Source organism: Trachurus japonicus, chromosome 16 (assembly GCF_045865225.1).
Source record: "Trachurus japonicus isolate A0001 chromosome 16, Traja_1.0".
Taxonomy (NCBI): domain Eukaryota; kingdom Metazoa; phylum Chordata; class Actinopteri; order Carangiformes; family Carangidae; genus Trachurus; species Trachurus japonicus.
In genome coordinates, this window is record NC_140922.1 from 15,550,687 (window position 1) to 15,569,924 (window position 19,238).

Below are 19,238 nucleotides of genomic sequence, written 5' to 3' on the forward strand. Positions count from 1 at the left end.
CCTTTTGTTAACACTATCCTAGCGCAGCAGCATGATCAGCGATCATGTGCATATGCACACTAGTTCTAATTACATAATATATCATAGCTGTAACTTTCCTGGCAATGTATTTTGTGGGCTTAGGCCCCCAAACTCACGCTTTAAACCCAACATGGGTTCACCATCTGCAGTTGAAAGCATGAGTTTGGCTCCACTGCTTTGCCAAGAAGATCTAATTCCATCCTCCTCATCTCCACAACCACCACTACCCACCAGTGCCTGCCTGCAAAACCCACTCTCTGTCCCCTAAAACTCCACACCCCCATTAGTTCAATTTTATTAGATTTCCCTCTCGCCCAGAGAGGCAGTAACACCCCCCGCCCCTTCTCTCTCTCACACACACACCTCTTCCCTGTTCCTCCACCCCCTCTCCCTCTGCTTGCCAAGAGCCAGTGACTGTTAAACTGATTTCCTCGGGGAATGGCGAGGCAGACAGTCTGATGGGAGCGCTGGGCTGTACTGTCGCCCCCTCTCTCCTCTCTCGAGTTCGGGGCCAAGTTGATCAGAGCCGGTCCGAACAGAGCCTCCCTGTGGTTCCAGACACAGACGGGGGGAGATGGACATAGACTGGCTGTTCTGCCAGGGCCAGACGCTCCGGTGGTGCTCGGAGGAACCGTGGCGGTACGGGCGCAGTGAGACACACGCCCACTGAGGAGCATGCTCCAAAGCATGCGCTCATACTCTTGGCAGCTTCTCCACCCTGTCAAGTTAATGGATGGGCCTCCGACTCCAGTCTGTATATCCCCACTGTTCCCTCTCTTGTAAAGCCCTGCTCTAGTGCAGCCTACATGGTTATCACTACACCCGCTGCTACAGTGTTGAAGACAGAGAATGTCTCAGAGTGGGAAAGACAAACGAAGCATGAATGCAACAATAAATACTGACATGTGCTTTAATTTGTGGCATCAAAAGCAACAGGAAAATGATACACCATCAAATTAAGCAACTTGAAGTGTGAAGACTTGAATCAATGAATTTGAATAAGCTTAATATATCTCTGATTGTGTATTCTGGCTGGAAAACATTGTCACTTGGATTGGATTAGAATCACACCTTGTTAAGCCTCCAATTCAACATGTCAACATGACTGAGAGGCAATGCACTCACTGCCTCAGACCTGTCCGTGTGAACAGGTGAGAGCGGTGCAACAGCAACAGCACCTGGACCTCTCTGCTTCTGCCCCAACACTCTTTTTCCAGCCACCCCTCCAGCATCTGACTGGTCATTTTGGAGTCCAGCGAGTATCTCGTTCACTGCTCAGGCTCCAGCGGAGGGGAGGGGGGCGGGGGGTTTGTGGGCTGGGGAGGGCTCATAGTGGCTGCACCAGTCCAGTCTGGCCCGTGTAGTGATGGCAGCTGGTTTACCCAAGCTTGGCTCTGCCGGAGCCCCGTCCCATTCACGGGCCCTGAACCATGACCAAATGGTCTTCACATACACCTCCCATCAGCACAGCTAAAACAACATGCAGTCATCCAAAGACAAACAGATGCGACACTCTGTGCCACGACTGCCACCCTCGTCCTATAACCCCGCCCGTATACAGTCACACAAAGTTACGAATACACGCGCAGACACACACGTGTAGACACATGGAACTGCTTACTATATACACACAGGGCTTCAAAAACTCACTGTGACAACTTTTAACTTAAGCCGTAAAAGTTGGATCCTTTCTAGCAACAATAGAGAAACTGGTAACATATTCCCATCATTATGTTCCTAAGTTATCAAATTTAGGGATCAGACACTCATTGATTACATTTTTAATATGAATCAAATGTAACTGTCAAATGCATTCAGGCCTCTCACTAAAATGCTTTTTGATTGATGCAGTGACATGACTACTGAACAGAGTAACTGCTCTAGATGTTCAAGTGAATGGGTCAACATGTACTAAGTAGCTTCTCAACAAATTAAAAAAGAAAAGAAATCTCATCAATCATGCTGCATTTCTTACCTTCTGCCAGTTTGACATTCAAATGTGAATGTATACCGTAGCAATCTCACTGATTGTGTTAGCAATACACTCAGTTGCCAGTTAGGTACACCTACAGTAGTTACAATGAGTGCAGTCCACTACAACAGCCACGTAATAAATCCTCCCTCATGAAGGATATAATGTTCAATTTTTTTGTTGACAATGTTTTAGAGAGGTGCCGATTCAATCCATGATCGTTTTGGAGACTACAATTTGCAATGCTGCTTAACTACATTGCATTGTAGCGACAGGTGTTTCTAATATTTTGTCAACCCCATTTAAATGATTGAAAGTAGGCTAAATAACACTTCACCTTTGGTTAAGCAGTGAAATGTATGGAGCTAAAGCTACAGACCACAGCGTTGTGTGAATGGCAAAAAATTGAGCTGTATAAGTAGCGGAACAATTGTGGTTGAACACGTTGTTCATTATTGTAAATCAATCCTTAGTGAGTATGAAGCCTGACAAATGAGAGGCTGAACATCTTGAAAACCATACAGCCTGTTCATTTATGTTTGACTTGGTATAACTATAGAGTATACAGAGTGACTCTCTCAGACAAACCAAACACTTTGGCAACACAGTGGATGCAGTGAGAGAGGGCCTCTCTCTGGTCCTGGTCCAACACTGATAAACTGGCAGACACACACATTGATCCTGCTGCTCCTCGATCCTGCACTTCACTCTGCTGAAACCACTTTCCTCCATGGCAAGAGAGAGGAAGTTCCTGATGTTCATCATCTACAAAACTGTCTTACGCTGATGCAGACATTTAAACTTTCTCTTTATGCAACAATGTATCTCCGCAATCTAAACTATGTGCAAACTCTAACTTCATGGTGTGTTTTCACTCTAAGGACTAGGAGAAGGTGCCAATGCACCCAAAGTCAAAGACACAATCATGCATGCGCACAAACATATACAATATGCACGCACATATTCTAGAGCGCAGTAAAGTAGCGCCGGCTTCAGCTGTGCTCTTAGCTCACCGTCCCTCTCCGATGACATCATACCCTGACAATGCCACCATTCATACAGATGTTGCTTACAAAACCTGGAGTTAGACTCCTATTGTGTGTGCTGCTCCTCCTCACAAAGGGAGGTCTAGCCAGAGGTGCTCTCCTACTACAGTGGAAGAAAATGAATGGAACACGTAACAGGGTTACCACGTACGCTAATGGCTTAACTGCTTACAAATGACTTCATACTGAGCTAATCGCTCAATCAATCTCTGTAAAGCAGAGCTGAAAATGGACACATCTGTGGCTGCTTCACAGCTTTTCTTGACTTGCTGTTTCTTAACAGAAAATGTATTTAACTCTCATTTTTCACTTGTTCTCTCTTTAGGGAAAAACTTGGTCTTTATGCCTATTAACCCAAAAGCCCAGTTCTATAACTAGACTGAAACATAAGAACAGTCAGGGTTGTGTAAATAAAATGTAAAAAGCTACGTTAGTGCGCTTGAAACACTTTGATTATTGGTCCTCCTGTGTCCTATGAAATGTTTCTTTAAGAGACGTGCTGTTTTTTTCCCTCCTCAAGTAAAAAAGGAGTACATTTAGAGCATGCCAGGAATTATGTCATCCACCCATCTAGTGCCAGCTCCACAGCCAAGAGAGCTGCAATGAAGGAACATATAGTATTGTTTACCTCATAAAAAACTCAGCACCTAGCCTGATGCTTAGTGACAAATTTATTGTCCTTAGTAACAATGTAAACAATAGATATTGGGAGATAATAAATAACACATTTTCATACACCAACACCAAACTGTTTCAAGGCCCCTCTGTCTGAAATTAGCAGGCAAGGAGGATGTGTGGAAAGCATGGAACTCATTTAAAGGAGACACAAAAACAATGCCGAAGTGCAATACTTTGAAAAGAGCTCCACTGACAGCAGCTGAGTCATATCCCATAGTTGGCACTTGCAGATGTTATTTGGAACCAGCCTGATAAGGGCTTGTTTGGGCTTTCCTTGCTACAGATGAGAAATGATAGCAAATGTCTTTCATCATGCAAACAAACATATCAAACCATCTGAGCAAGAGAGGAAGGTTTTTAGGAGGATACAGTGCACTTACAGTATGCGCACGTGCACTTTTACAGTGTGCATGTGCTCTGTGCACATGTGTACGTGGAATTTTAGAACTTGTTTTCAAGTATCGGACTAAAAAAGCGTGTGTTTGTGTGTTGTGGCTGTGTTACTATCTGACAACGTGCTAGGAGGATGACACAGAGCTGGAAGAGGCAGTGTATTCGTGCATGTGTGTGTGTATCTGTGTGTGTGTGTGTGCAACTGTTTGCGAGGCCCTGTGGAGAACTGGCTCTGAGCGCTGACGTAATGCTTTGGCCAGCGTGCTGTGGAACTTGGCCTCCTCTCTGCAGCGTTTCCTCCACGCTGCGAGGGTCAACTATCCCACAACCTCCAGCACACAACACGCACCGTTCTATTCCCTTGACCACAACAGAGCAGAACACAACCACACCCGGCACCATGAGCACCAGCGCTTCGCAAGAAGAAAGAAACACTTGAACCAAAACTAATAAAGCACTCCAAGGCTAAAAGCAACAAGGGAGAACATGCAAGTCGGTTACTACACCATCAGGCTTTTCTGCACCACTTAAACGATGGCACTTAAGGAGAAAATCAGAGATAGAGGAGAACAAAGATGAGCACTGATGCAGATACAGTCTTTGGCCGAGAGAGCACAAACAGAGGGCTTAGAGCGAGATATGAGTCCCCAAGGGGCCACAGCAGTCCTTCGGCTCATTAACTATTTACACCAGAGACAGGCCTCTGTGCTGCTCTGGCCCACCACAAAATCAATTAGCCTTCATTAGCCAAAGCTCTGGGCATGCTTTCTCTGGAAGGGGAGGGTTAATCCTGCTACAGAGGCCTCCAGTTACCACAAAATATCAAACAATCACAAGCACACATGTATGGGCATACATGCATGCACACATGGAGAGGAGCGCGGGAGACTAGGCCGAGCAGAAGTCCTTTCATGTCACTCACAAAGAATTCCTCCAATTTCTCACTCGCTCACTGTTTGGTGTCTCAGAATATCAATACCGTCTCTCGCCTTTCAACTCCCCCTGCTCCCTCGGCCTGTCTATCAGTTTCCTTCATGTCTATCAAAGTCCCACTCAATCCCCTTCTCCGCTCTCACAATGTAAACGTTGAGCAGAAAGAGTGTATCCAGGTCCATGCCTCGGGGGTGTGGGGTTACAGTGCGGAGATTTCCCATTGGCGGAAAGTCAACATGGTTGGGGTAATGCGATTAGAGCCGGATTGAGAACGTCGCAGGGGACACATGGGCCTGATCATGGCCCAGTTATCCGATAGCGAGGCCGTATTTATCGACCCGGCCCGGGCGCGGATATTACAGACATTAGAAACCCCGTCTATGCTTATGAAACTCACGCTGGAGATCGCACCCCGATAACACAATTAGTCTCTCACTTTCGGTCCACAATCGTGGAATTCCATCAGTTGCGTTCAGACATCAGGGAGCAGAATCTCAATTGATCCACATTTGGTTGCCGTGCCTCGTGTCTGAATGGCCAACTAACCAGAAAGTTGCATGATCCAGGGGCCTGTAGCCATTTAGTGACTGCATATGTTTATGGGAGGCCTAACAGAGCATTTACAATTCAATTACATAGATAGGAGGAGAAAAAAAGGGGGTAAGATGTGTCTGGATGACGGCCAGAGGAGAGATAAGCCTAATACACTAATATTGTGTTACCCCAGCGTGTTACCATAGGAACAGTTGAAGAAATTCAAAAGACTACAAAGACGATCAATCTTGAGAGAGCAGGAGGAAGAGGGAGAATTAAATGCCCTGGGAATGCTCCCGCTCTCCTCTATCAGAGCAATAACTCTTCTAATGACCTCTGCTACCTCCTCTCTCTCTCCCTCTCCCTCTCCCTCTCCCTCTCGCTCACTCTCCCATCCACATGATGTTTCTCTGCAGCAAACTCAGCTATCAGCAAACCTTTCCAAACACAAGACCGGCCAATGCTTTTCAATATGGTTTGTGATTTTTTTGATATCCACATCACGACACTTGCTCTTATTTATATGAAACCTTTTTCCCCTATTTTCAGAGTTGTTTATTTTGAAAACAAAGGTTGGCTGATACTCATGTTGCTACAGTATTAATCAGTTCATATCACCAGAGTGTAACCATTTAACCATTTGACATTAATCAGAGGCACACTGTCAGCCTTTGGCATGTATAACTGGACTGGTCGGAAGGTCTCTTTCTCCTTCTCCTCTGCTTTCCCCTCTTTCAGTCTTTCCCTACACTTCTTAACGCTGAAAACCTGTCCACATTCTGTCTTTCCCTTCTCTCAGGTACGTCTCATTCCCACCGCTCTAACTGCCTGCTTTGTGAAGGATGAGGTCATTTGATTTTTCCCCCGCTGTTAAACTAGTGCTAACAAGTTGCAGGACCTACAGAACATGTTCTGTACATTAAGATATACATCAGGCAGTCAGTGGGCAGCCCAACCACAACCACATAAAGGGCCCTTTATTCCAGCCAGAGTCTCCAGTGCAGCACTGGCAGGTTCAGACACAGCTTTGATTACACACCAAATGATGAAATCCACACAGACCTAAGAGCACAGCTTTGCTGGCACAGCCCAGTGGAAAAGAGAGTTGCAACACTTTGTGTGTGTGTGTAAATGTGTATAAGTGAATACATGTATATACTCACCAGTTTGGCTTCTGAGTGCATGGAGGGAATGTGAGTGGAAGAGCAGGAGCTGCTGTGGGCGGGTCCTTGCATACCCATCATATTGGAGCCCATGGACATTTGCCTCTCCATCTGAAGTTTACAACAGCATGATACAAGTGTAAACACATTGTTCTCCAAGAACCAAACGTTTTGATACAAGTTGTCGCTTTGATTTTTCGTACTTATTATTGTTGTTAAATTGTTGTCAGGCCTTAACAAGATGCTATCACTGCTTTCACAGAAAAAGGTTTCAGCATTAAAGGGGTGAGACTATGTGGGATGAGATGAGAGCACATGAGAGACTGATTTCACATGACAGGCTGCCCTGTGCACGGCTCTGTGTGATGATAACTGGAACTGACCCAAAACAGGAAGCCAGCACTGAGGGACTTAACACAGGAAGCCCGTGCAACAGGGGTGTGTGTGTTTCTGATAATAGTGTGGTGAGTCTGACTAACACATCAAACCCCGGGCTCTCATGGCGCAGTACGTGTTAATACGGCGAATCTGTCTTGTGCACTGGTCTCAGACTTTTGGACCCCACTGTATGTGTGTGGTTCCCAGCTGCCCTATAACTCTTCCAGGCCACCGTGGCCGTGTGTCACAGATGAAACCTGAATGTGAGGAAATCAGCTGGGTAAGTTGACAGGGGTGAGAGGTCATCTGCAAGGGGTTATGATGTGAGCTGCGTTCACTGAGCAACATATGCAGGAAAGAAGAAACCTTTGTATGTGTGTGTGTGTGTGTGTGTGTGTGTGTGTGTGTGTCTGCATGCATATGTGTGTGTGTGTGTGTGTGTGCACACTGCTGAGGCCTCCCCAGCTGCTGAACTCTGGGTGGTGTGTTGGTTTCTGTTGGGAACGGCCCCTTCTTCACCCCCCCTTTGCCTGACCCCCACTCCCCCACTCCCCCCCTTGTCCACAGAGACTCAGGCCTCGAACGTGACACACAGCCTTAATTGCACTAAGTGTGTTTTGTGTAAAAATATCACCCAAACCTGCACCCCTTTCCTGAACCGTCAATCTTCCCCAAAATCGCTTAGCTCTTAATTTAATAAACATGGGAGGTTTTTTTTTCCATACCATAAACACGGGCTGTCTTATGTTACAATGAGAACATATGTTGTATCATTAGAATCCTGATACGAGGAGCCTTCACTGGGTTGTTATCATTCCTCACCTTCCCAATGTGGGTCCTCGAAATCGTTTTTAGTTAAATTGCGAATGAAAGAAAGTCTCCATTTAGAACCTCCACTGAATTCTTCTTATACACAACATTCGACTTCCTTGACTACGGGCTGGGAGTCATTTTAATAGTGACAGAGAACATCCGAAAGTGCAAGTCTACAAAGTTTATCTGCAGTCTTAATGTACACTGTCGTCACCTACTACATGAGTGAGTGGGTTTTTGCTTCTGCATGTGTGAGTGCACCCGTGAGTGAATGTGCTCTGTGCTCCATTGTTGTACTCACGGGCATCAGCACAGCGGAGGAGCCAGGCATGGTCGGGTCTGGCAGTGTGCCAGGCATAGAGGCTGGCAGAGGCTGTCTCTGTCTGTTTCGTAGGTGCAGCAGTGAGGACAGAGACCCGGGGACAGGCCTGAGAAGACACACACACAGAAAGACACAGACAAAGAACGTTATGGATAAGCTGACAGCATTATTCCTTGTTTTGACATATAGACTCAACAACCAACACATTATGTTAATTAATTAAGGGATATAAACATATACAGTAATGACTGATCATTATGCAGTACAACACAGCTGTATTTATATTTATATCATATATTTATATACATTTCCTTACATTTACTTACAACTATATTTCAGTATCCCCAACAGTGTTTGCATACTGCTTATATGCTAATTAGCGTGGTACCATGTATACTGAGGTCAACACAAGACTAAATGCTTTAGGAATATATACAGATAAATGTGGTATTTATGGTAAATGCATCAAGACAACACTAGACAAAAAGTAAGAGGTAGCCTATAGGAGGAAACATTGGGGGGAAACATGGAAATAATTAAGTACTGCTTCATGTCTAAAGTCACCTTGAAACCTCCAACAACTACACATTTAAAAACTGAGGTTGAGAGAGTTATTGATTATCTATATAAAATAAAGAATTAACTCCAGCACAGACATCATCTTTGTGGGTTTTGATGGAACAGAGTAAATGTTGCTGATCACAGTGGAAGTAGTTTGTGATGAGCACAGGGTTTCATACCTATATGCATTAAATAGATGTACTTCTTTGCATAGACAGTACATGTTCCAGAGAGGAGAAGGTAATAAGGCCTTTTCTGACTTTGGCTCCATGGTTGGAGGCCTGGCTATCTACAAAGTGCATTGCACTGAAAACAACCCTTACACTATGGTTACTCCACTCGACAAGACACTGCTACAGGAAAACACTCTAAAAGTCATTTCACGCACTTATTCATTTCACATCTGTGCTATTTTAGAACAAATGGTTTTTCCCAGTGTGTTTTTGGTTTATTGTTTCTACTTGTCTCTGCAGTATGTGAGCGTGTATTCATGCTGCAGTTGAAAGTTGAAGCATCTTGGGAGTTTTTGGATGCACTTTAAACATATGTAATACAATGGATGAATAATGATGATAGTGATGATGAATGAATAATATTTGTCATAACAACCACATGAAATGTGCATGACGAGAATCGCATTTAGAAACGGCTACAGCGGTGGAAGCCCTGTGGGGAAAATCTCCCTCGGTGACCACAAAAGCGTTTGCGGACCAACGGGCCTATCCACACTCACGGCCACATCAATAAATCACATGTACGGATGAGGCCCAGGCTAAGCTTAAACTACTGACAGCAGTCCTGTCTCAGTCACTGGTTCAAGGCTGCAGCTATCCCAAAAAAAAAAAAAAAAAAACCCAGACCACTCCATCTGCACATGGTGACATCATTTATACAACTGCCACCAAATCCCGGCTTGTAAGAACACCGATTCCCAGCTGCAGGGTGCTGCTAAACCCCCATGGATACAGTCCCTGCAAAAACAGTCCCCAGAAAACACCAGCGTTCGAAACATTTGATTCTTTAACAAACCTGAATTAGGAGAATCAATAATTCTCCAGTTATCAGTATCATCAGGATGAATGCTGCCACCAACCAGTCAATAAAGCTCCATTTCCTTGAGCATTTAGAAATTAGTGCTAACGAGAAGCATTTAGGTTAGCTGTGTTCAATGGGTTAATGTAATCAATTGACCACACCATAGGCTGGATTACCGTAATGGTGAGTAGTGAGCGAGTGATGGCCAAATGGGGGGGCTTTACCAGAGCAAACGCTCCCCCACCTGAATAAATACCTGTATTTTTCCAGACCTAAATATGTGCATTTACGCTCCAGACATTTTAGATTGCTCCACACACACAGGACCATTACTGTGTGTCATTCCTGTCTAACATCCCAATTTATCACAATCACACTCATTTAACAGCACATATGACATCTGAGCAACACCGCGAATCCAAACATTTCCACATGGGAAAAGTCATGAAAGTACAATGAGGTATGCAGTGTAGCAGTGCACTACATCAACACAGTTTCCCTCTGCCTGCATTTAAGGTGATGAAACAACAGTCACAAGGCAGTGGCAGTGAAACGATGTTGATTTTGTAGATAAAAACTGTTTTGCTAAATTTTATTCGGTATGACTGCTGCCTGCTGTTTTTATGGACTGTAGAACTAGATATGTTATCTTAAAACTAATTTTAAACAAACATATCTACAAATAACTGTGTCTATAAAATCTACACTCACAATTTGGATTTAGCTCACTCAGAGTACTTTGTTTAATTTGTAGTGATTTAAGTCATAAAAATAATATACAATCCTATTGTCACATAAAGAAGGACTCTTCTTCTGATTTAGACAAAACACTCAGAGTGGACAATAACCAATCAGTTAAGTGCTGGTGTTCACATTAGGAAAGTTCAATCAGGCTGCAGCCTAACAACCAACAGCTTTGGGTGAAAAGAAAAGTCTCAGTTTGTCTTCATTTATGTCTTCATTCGAGAAAAGAAAAAGAAATTTATTGACACAGAGCTACTTGTGAGAGTCCGTAACTGGCAGAGGTCAGGACACAGCACAGACACGTCAGGTTCCAGCTCTCGAGAGAAGAAAGGCTCTTTTGAAGCTTTTACAGGTTGTACTTTAAAGCCTGTCTGTTAGCAGAGCTCACCTGCTGGTGGTGGGAGCTCGTCACCACCTCACACACACACACACATACACAAACACAAACACACACACACACACCAAAACACAACCTGCTTGTCCAGTGGGAGGAAAAACAACACTGACATCTGACAGCACTTCCTCTTGAGATTAACTGGGCTTTGTGCTGACTCTGCTGATAAATCAAGACATTTTAGACTAACTGCCGGCAAAAAGCCACAATTAGTGAAAAAAGCGACTTTTTTAGAATCCTTAACTCTCTGGCAACAATTGTGATAATCACATAATCGTTCAAGTTGTTTTTCAAGCAAAAATCCCCCAAATTTGCTGGTTCCAGCCTCTTAAATGTGAATATTTTCTGCTTTAGTTTGCATTGTATGATGTTTAATTGCCTCTTTCCCGGTTTTTAACTGTTAAGCAGCCAAACAAGCAATTTTAAGTTGTCATATATTGGGCTCTGGGAATGTATGATGGGTATTTCCACTATTGTTTTTCACTTTTTCTGCTCTCGTAAAGTCTCTGTGAGTCCGATGACAGTCAGTGTGTTTCGACACATACTGTATGCCTGAATAAATAAAGGCTTTTATATTACTTTTTTCATTGCTCTGACTTAGAGAGCCTGGAGAACAGTTTCTTTTCTATGACAATTTTTAATCTTCAAGGGCGTCTAATGGATCTGAGGATTTACTGCAGGTGAAATTGCCTGAGTGGTTGGCCTTCTCATTTTTTAATGAATTGGTTGGTGAATAAAGTATTCGGTTAAACAATAAAATAATAAAAATAAAACGTTACGTAAATGAACAGTATTTAAGCAGTACTACTCTTCTAGTCTCAATGACCATTAAAAGTGCTCTTTACCATTGGTCACATTCAAGCAGCACTTTACACTTCCAGATAACACACATTCATACTTTGACTTCAAGACATGGACTATATAGGATCTGGGGATGGAACCAGGACTCAGGGGCTTCCTGATTAGCGGACGACCCGCTTCACCTCTTGAGCTAGAGCTGCATGTTTCTATTCTTCTTCTTCTTTTTAGTTCTCTTCTGCTTTCTGTTGCCACTTCTGTTTGCTTAGAAAAATATCATCAATCCGACATGTGCCATAGATTTGCGCATCTGTGTTCATGTGCATGCGTGAATAAGTGCATGAGGCCAGAGTGTGAATGTTTATGAAGCTGTGTGTGTGTGTGTGTGTGTGTGTGTGTGTGTGTGTGTGTGTGTGTGTGTGTGTGTGTGTGTGTGTGTGTGAACATGTGTGTGTGTGTGCGTGCATGTGTGTGTGTGTGTGTGAGTGAATAATGACAGGCTGTGGCTCCACTGAGGGGATTGATAATAGCCTGGGCTGTGGGCCCCTGGGGAGAGCAGGTAGACACTCTGCAGTCCTGACCCTGCACTCTCACATTACTGAGTGCCTTGCGCTCTCTTCCACAATCCCCGCCCAAGAACCACCACTGCACCACCCCCCCACCCACATTCACTCCACCATGACATCACTGCTAGACCTTCTTCCCTCCCTGAGTCCCTCTTTTTGCTTTTTTATCACCTCTTCCATAGTTTATTTCTCTAAGTTATCCTACTCTTTTTCTCTCCCCCCCCACCCCCCCACCCCCCGCCCGATGGAGCACAACTGACAGCCCTTCATTGTCCCGTTAATCCATGATAACTCTCTTCTGGACCCCTCAGGGTGCCCACACCTCGACTCAAGCCCCTCCGGACTTGCTTGCTCTAACCTACAAATCCAGCAGCCTGCACACACACACACACACACACACACACACACACAAACACACACTCATCTTTACTGTCCCAATCCCCACAATCCCAACTCCAGCTCAAGTACTGGGGACTTGAACACAAGGGGCTTGGCTGCCGTCCAAGAGGAGCTAGCGAGGGAGAGAGAGGTGCAGTCAGTCCACTGACTCATATCCTTCCCTTTCTGACTCTGCTCCAGCAATGATGTAATGCTCTTGGCTTTTCGCCCTCCCCCCACCCTGTGCCTGCCTACCCCCAGATTTTGTCCCTCCCTCCTCTCCTCCTCTCACTTTTCCCTCTCTTTTCCTCCTTGACTCGTCCAACATCACTGCTCTCACTCCTCGTTGGGTGAAGTCACTGCGAGCTCTGGGTAGACACAGCAGCTAAAAACTTTCGAACGTAACCAAAACAGCCCGGGGCCAAGTTCCAGACGTTCGGGAGACGGTGGTGCAGTCGCCATGGGAACGGAGGTAAACAGAGGGAGAAACAAGGGCCTCAAACAGCTTGCAGCTGCCTGGCTCTCTGAGTAAACACTACACAGGACCTGCCCCTGATTTACTGCCTTTAATCACTGGTGGGAGGAGAGTGCCATGGGGTTTGGACTGAGGAAATAATACGAATCTGATCAAATAAATCAGCCCTAATGGGTTACGACACAGGCTGACTTTTATTAGCGGGCCAGAGGAGGGATTGATGCTGGGAGGGTGCAGCACTGGGATGGATCTGGGATGGGGTGTCCTCACATTAGGGAGCCTCTAGCTGAGAAAAGCCATGCCAAAGCACAGTTGAGGAATGGAGGTGAATGATACTCTGGAGCAAATTTGCATCGGTACTGCAGTATTTATTCACCATCTATAATATTGTTTTGATTCAATAGATGCCATTGGCAGAGGGACCGTGAAGATGAGCTGCCTTTCATTTTCAGCAAGAGTAAAAAGCATGTCAGGACATTCCTATAACCAGTGAATCAGAAACTCTCTTCAGCAACAACTGTGTCATCTTGTTACAAGCTAACCTGGCATCTGTCAGCAGCACCTGACTGGTGTCGTAACGTTTGGCATACACAGCCCCTTTCGCTTTCAGTGATACTTTATCCTTCTACCTCTTGATCTCTCAAAAACTTTGTCCTTCTCCCCCTCAACCAGCTCCTCTCTCTCTTATCCTGCCACCTGAAGTCTGTCTTCCACCAACAGTCTCATCCCACTGCCTCTCATTTAGTTTTCCATCCTTACTTTCCTTTCATAATCCCAGTGCATTTTTTCCCACACCTACATTGTCCTCATTCCTTTTCGGTTCATGCCTCCATCCAAACATGATGTACCTTTTCCTTTTGTTGCACAGACATGTCTTTCATCCTCCCCTTAACGCTGCTACCTACCATCCTGGTATAAACCCTATGCCCTCCACATCTTACACCTCTCTCTCTCTCCACCCACCTGATCCTTCATTTCCTCTCCGCCATCTACCTCCTATCCCCCTCTTCCTCTCCTCCATCCACCTCTGATCCCTTTCTTCCTCTCCTCTGTCCACCTCTGATCCCCCTTTTCCACACTTCCCCACGTTGTGATCCCTGCGCTCCCCAGAGCTGTGAGGCATGTCCCTGTGTGTGAGTTGCTTGTGCTTGAGCCTGCATGTGTGGTGGCCCCGGGGCAGGGATGACACAGCCCCGCTGGAATGAGAGGGAACAGAGTCTGGGCGTTCCTCTACAAACGCACTATTAAACCCACTGCAGTACACAATGAGCTCATCTTAATTCAGGTCAGATGTACATCCTGCGCTCTCTCTCTTTCTTTTTCTCTCTTTCCTTTTTTTGTAATTGTTTACACCTTTGTTTTACCTATGTGTATTTGTTCTTATGCTTTCTCCACCTGCTACTACTCTGTGTACATTAGCACTGCAATGCCTACATGGTTGTGATTATTTCCTGTACTTGCCAGTGGAAAGGGCATTTGTCAAGTCAGACCATGAGGGCACCTCAGGCATTTTGTAGAGGTCCCCCTGCTCCTGCAGTCAGGAGGGACCTCCCTCCTTATCACTGCTTTCTCAATGCAATCTAATCATAAACAATAACAAAGGAAGTTTTGGTTAAATTGTGAAGTTCACAAGGTCGTAAGCCCATAACTTTGTGCATAGGTGTGGAGGGACAATGGCTGCAGAAATCGACACAGTTGTTTCGTTATACAGTACGCATGGAAAAAGGTGTTAAGCGCTCTATTAAGTTGTAATCTGCAATGCATGCTAGGATCAAAATAATCAAAACAATTAATACTACATGATGGGATTAATTATTTGCGCTGTGAGAGCAGTAATATCTGTCAACAGCTGAAAGCTTCTGAATTGTGATATATCCAGTATGTGACATTTGCACATGAAATTACATTTGCGGTGCCAATTGACTTTTGTTTTATAGAAAGTGCAAGAAACAATCAAGAAATCTTTGAAAAAGAAAGAATGGCAGACACAGCAGCCCACATGAGATATTTTACCCTGCAGTCCTATGTGATTAATCAGCTTATCACTCAGTCTTCTTGACAAAACACTTGAAGTTCACAGCAAACATAACTCTACATTTTGTCTTTGCATAAAAAACTTTTGAAGGCATGCAGACCCACATCTATTTCTGCTACTTCCCTCAAAGGCAAAAACAAGGACCACAAGTATATGGTGGCCCTGAGGTGTGAAATATATCGTGCATTTAAAGCAGCATGGGAAATGAAACCACAAATTGACTTCCTTAGAGCCTTGCACATTAATGTGACTGAAACTTACAAACTTAGAGTTGCACATGGTTGGGCATCATCAACGAGTTAAGTTTAAAAATAAATCTTTCACATTCGAAGAGACAAAAGAAGTCACAGTATACAAACCGCAAATAAGAAACTGTTCATGTTACATTTGCACAAGAACAACTTTGAAAAAGTTAAATATTGTTTTGTTTAGATGGTGACAAACCAAAACCGCCTGACATCAACAATCACAGGTGGTTTCCACAATTGTAATTTTAACTATTCAAGACAGAGTCCTCATTTGACAAAAGCACCTGTTTCAACACGCAGCCAAAATCGAAAAGAGAAAATCAAACACCATGTCATCACAAATCGATGATCAGATATTTGACCACATCTGTACTGTAATCACTGCCCAATTAACTCAGCTGCATTCAGGTTGATTGTGCTATGTGATGGAAACAATTGGAGTTCTAGTCTTGAGCCAGAAAAGAGGAGTTTCGTTTCTAATTCCTTATGCCCACACCCATCGACCCACTCATCCACAGATACAAGTCAAAAGGTTGAGGTTTCTACAGAATGTCCTATGTCACATGGTTGACTCGTAATGTCCAACGCATTTAACTCTGACATAACTCAGTACCAGATGTTTATAAATGAAAAGCAGAGCACATTCAAATCTGTTGGACGCCGCTTCCCTTTGTATGATAATGATAGCCGTGACATTAAGATCTGCTGGCTCTTTGTTTTGCCTGGTTTTAACACTGGTTTGTGTCAGTGCAGCTCCCCAAAGACCTTGTTTAGGGACTCAGAGCAGAGGGAGGGGGAGAGAAAAAGAGAGCGAGAGAGAGGTCCTCAGGTTTCACAGCTGCAGGCCTAGCTCAACCCTAAAGTAAATGGACTTGAGGAAAGCCAATCCTAATTGATTCCAAGCCTCAAAGCTCTTTAGTAAACATTGTGGAGCAATGAAAATGACTTGTTATCCTAATTCATTGGATGCTCACGCTGTGCGTTCAGCAGAGCAGAGGAACAAACCGAGGAAGCAGATGGAAGTGAGATTAAACTGATTTTGTTTGGTGATTTTGTCTCATTCAGAGATAAATTCACCACAGAGCTCCATAAAGTGTGTCAAGATTAAAAGCTTTATAAGCCTGCAGTGATCACATACACAAACGTTACCATTCTTGACAAGGATTACTGTTTCTTAATGGTCTCTAAAGTCATTTGGAGTAAATCTAAGTATAAACATTTGCACTGTAAATAACTTATGCACAATGGATTTAAGTTCAGTTTTAAATGAGTCTCTTCTCTTCTCATGTCTTCAGAAAAAAATAAAAACATATTGGAGACTATAATTACAGTAAGATGGCTTCTCAGGACAAAAGGGTAATTATGAAAGGCGTCACATGGAACCAGTGATTGGACCGTCAGTCCGCCCCTAACTCTCCGTCTGGACAGAGGACAGCTAGCCAATGAAGTGTCCAGCTTATTGTAGGAAGTTCCTGTGGAGAAACTCTGTGCATGGAGCCTTTGGTTGGCCCTAATGGCTTCCTGTGGAAGCATTGCTTCTCAGTAGAGGGGTTTCCTCAACTCATTTTCCTGCTGATGTGAACATTTCCAGATCAGTCTTTTCTGGTGTGAATCTGCTCATCCTATTCATGTGTTCGGACACAACCATCCTTGTAAACAAGTGATGTCACTGTAGTTGCTGCACATACAACTGCAGCTGGGCTGCTCTGTGGCTAAAAACCAACTGTAATATAAAGCAGCACCTCTTATTTTTAAGTGATGCATTTTAATGTGTGCAAGCAGTAAAACCACCAGTCTGCCAACAATTCAATGAAAGATCTGTGGTCTGTCATCAAAAAAGCTTTAGCAAGGACAGGAGTTTTAATGACAGGTAAACTCAGGTGAAACAGGCCCTGCAAAGTCTCCGTTACTGGCAGTGATTGCTGCTCCTCCAAGGGGATGAAATTCCACCCCTGTCCACGACAAAGAGCCTGACGGGGTGTCAGTCAGGCTTAGTGATGGGCCTCCCATCCAATATTCACTAGCTCCTCAAGCTGTAAATCTACACAGGACAACCTCGACACAACGCAGGTCTATAACACTGAGCCATCTCAATGTCTAACCAGCTTGCCACAGGCCTGGTTTACAGTAACAAAGCCCTGGCACAGGTTTGAAGGTGGATGGGGTAAGAGGGTAAGGGATATCAGTGGAGTGCCCTCATGAGGTAAAAAAAAAAAAAAAAAAAAAGTGTGTGTAAATGTTTGTGTTTATGGTGTTATTCAAACACAAAAGCTGTAAAATATCAAGCTCATGATGCTTTTTTTGACAACTCAAGACTGCAGGTCAATGACAAGCAGCACCCTATGCTACCCTAAGATTGTCATTAATAGCCTATATTTTCTATATTGGCTGTTATTACACACCTGTATGCAAAGGTATCAGAGAAAGAGAGTGCTAATGTTGTGGCTGACATTCCCATACATTGAAAAGAACTATATTAGAGCATGAAATGCTAAACCGTCGTAAGAGCAGTCACAACTGAGGCTTCAACAATGACCTCATCGTGTCCTCTGGGACCCTCTTTGGCATGTTCTGCTGTGGGACAATACTGAATGAACAGCAAAACATGAATCGCCAGTCCCACACACACACACTGTGCTCAAAATGTAACAAAATACTGACATTACCTCAGAGACTACGGCGCGATGACAATCGGCACCAACACAAAGGGACCAGGCTGAGCCTACGGCTGCAGCTATAACAGGGGCACTCTTGAGGTGAGAGGATACACTCCGATCGCTGCACTTCTCAGATAATGTTCAGTCTGTCAGCAGTTATTTACACTGCTTCTATCCAATGGTAACAAAAGAAACTCCAAATACCCACCCACACGAAATTAATAATACAAAAACTATTCTTTCTGTGTTTTCTATTGCGAGTCTAATTAAATCTGCATTTTTTCCACTGTTACTCAATTTCATCTTGCTGATGTTTTGCAAGATTTTCTGATTGTGTTGCTCACTCACCCGATCTGTCTATTCGTGGATGGAGCCTGAGTGATGACGGAGCTGGACTGAGAGGGCAAGGCCTGCTGGATCACTATGCTGGTATCATGGTTGCCCATCCGTGAGTGGGACTGCTGGTGCTGGCCTTGGCCTCCCTGGCCGTGCAGTGAGATGTTCTGCAGAGAGGGGGGAGAGGAGAAAAGAAAGAAGGTATACATCTGTCAGGGGTGTCAAACTTTTCCCAGCAAGTTGTATTTTACGCAAAACCCGCACATTACAACTGTTTGGCCTTGGGCTCTATACACCCAGCTTGAATTGGTAATGAGGAACTTTGTAAACTATCATCTACAGGCTTTTTCTGAGTCGAGTTAGGGAAACAATGAGTTTAATGAAAACCAGGCTTTCTTATCGTTATTTACCCTGCAGGACACTTTGTGTTTTACCTCTGTTACATATAATGGCATATACATTCCAAAGCTCACACATCTTGGAGTAAAACAAACAGAAGGTGAAGCAGCCATTGGCAACAATGAAACAAAAAAACAAAACAACAAAACCCCTCTCACGGGAGTGTCTGCACATGCATCTGTAACTATTTTATATTTATATTGGCTGATCTGTATTTTCCTTAAGTTTTCAGTGTTTTTGCTCCTTATCTCTGCCTATTGTGTTTTGCGCTCCCACAGTCTTGCTTGGACTCGCCTCCTGCTGACTTAGCAGAGCCTCCCATCGTAAACCACACAGGCTCGGGAGGCTAGACATGGCAT

At 44.2% G+C, this 19,238-nt stretch overlaps 1 protein-coding gene across 3 annotated transcripts in view; it reads right to left on the reverse strand.

Moving 5' to 3' along the window:
* The window catches only part of creb5b (cAMP responsive element binding protein 5b), a 44,373-nt gene that overhangs the window by 10,635 nt on the left and 14,500 nt on the right, over positions 1-19,238 (reverse strand). For all 3 annotated transcript variants that reach the window (XM_085801982.1, XM_085801981.1, XM_085801983.1), the window contains exons 5-7: positions 18,493-18,647; positions 8,233-8,359; positions 6,741-6,851 (exon numbers count right to left, since the gene is read on the reverse strand). In XM_085801982.1, the coding sequence (XP_085658108.1) occupies positions 6,741-6,851; positions 8,233-8,359; positions 18,493-18,647 (393 nt within the window). The remainder of the gene's footprint in view (positions 1-6,740; positions 6,852-8,232; positions 8,360-18,492; positions 18,648-19,238) is intronic.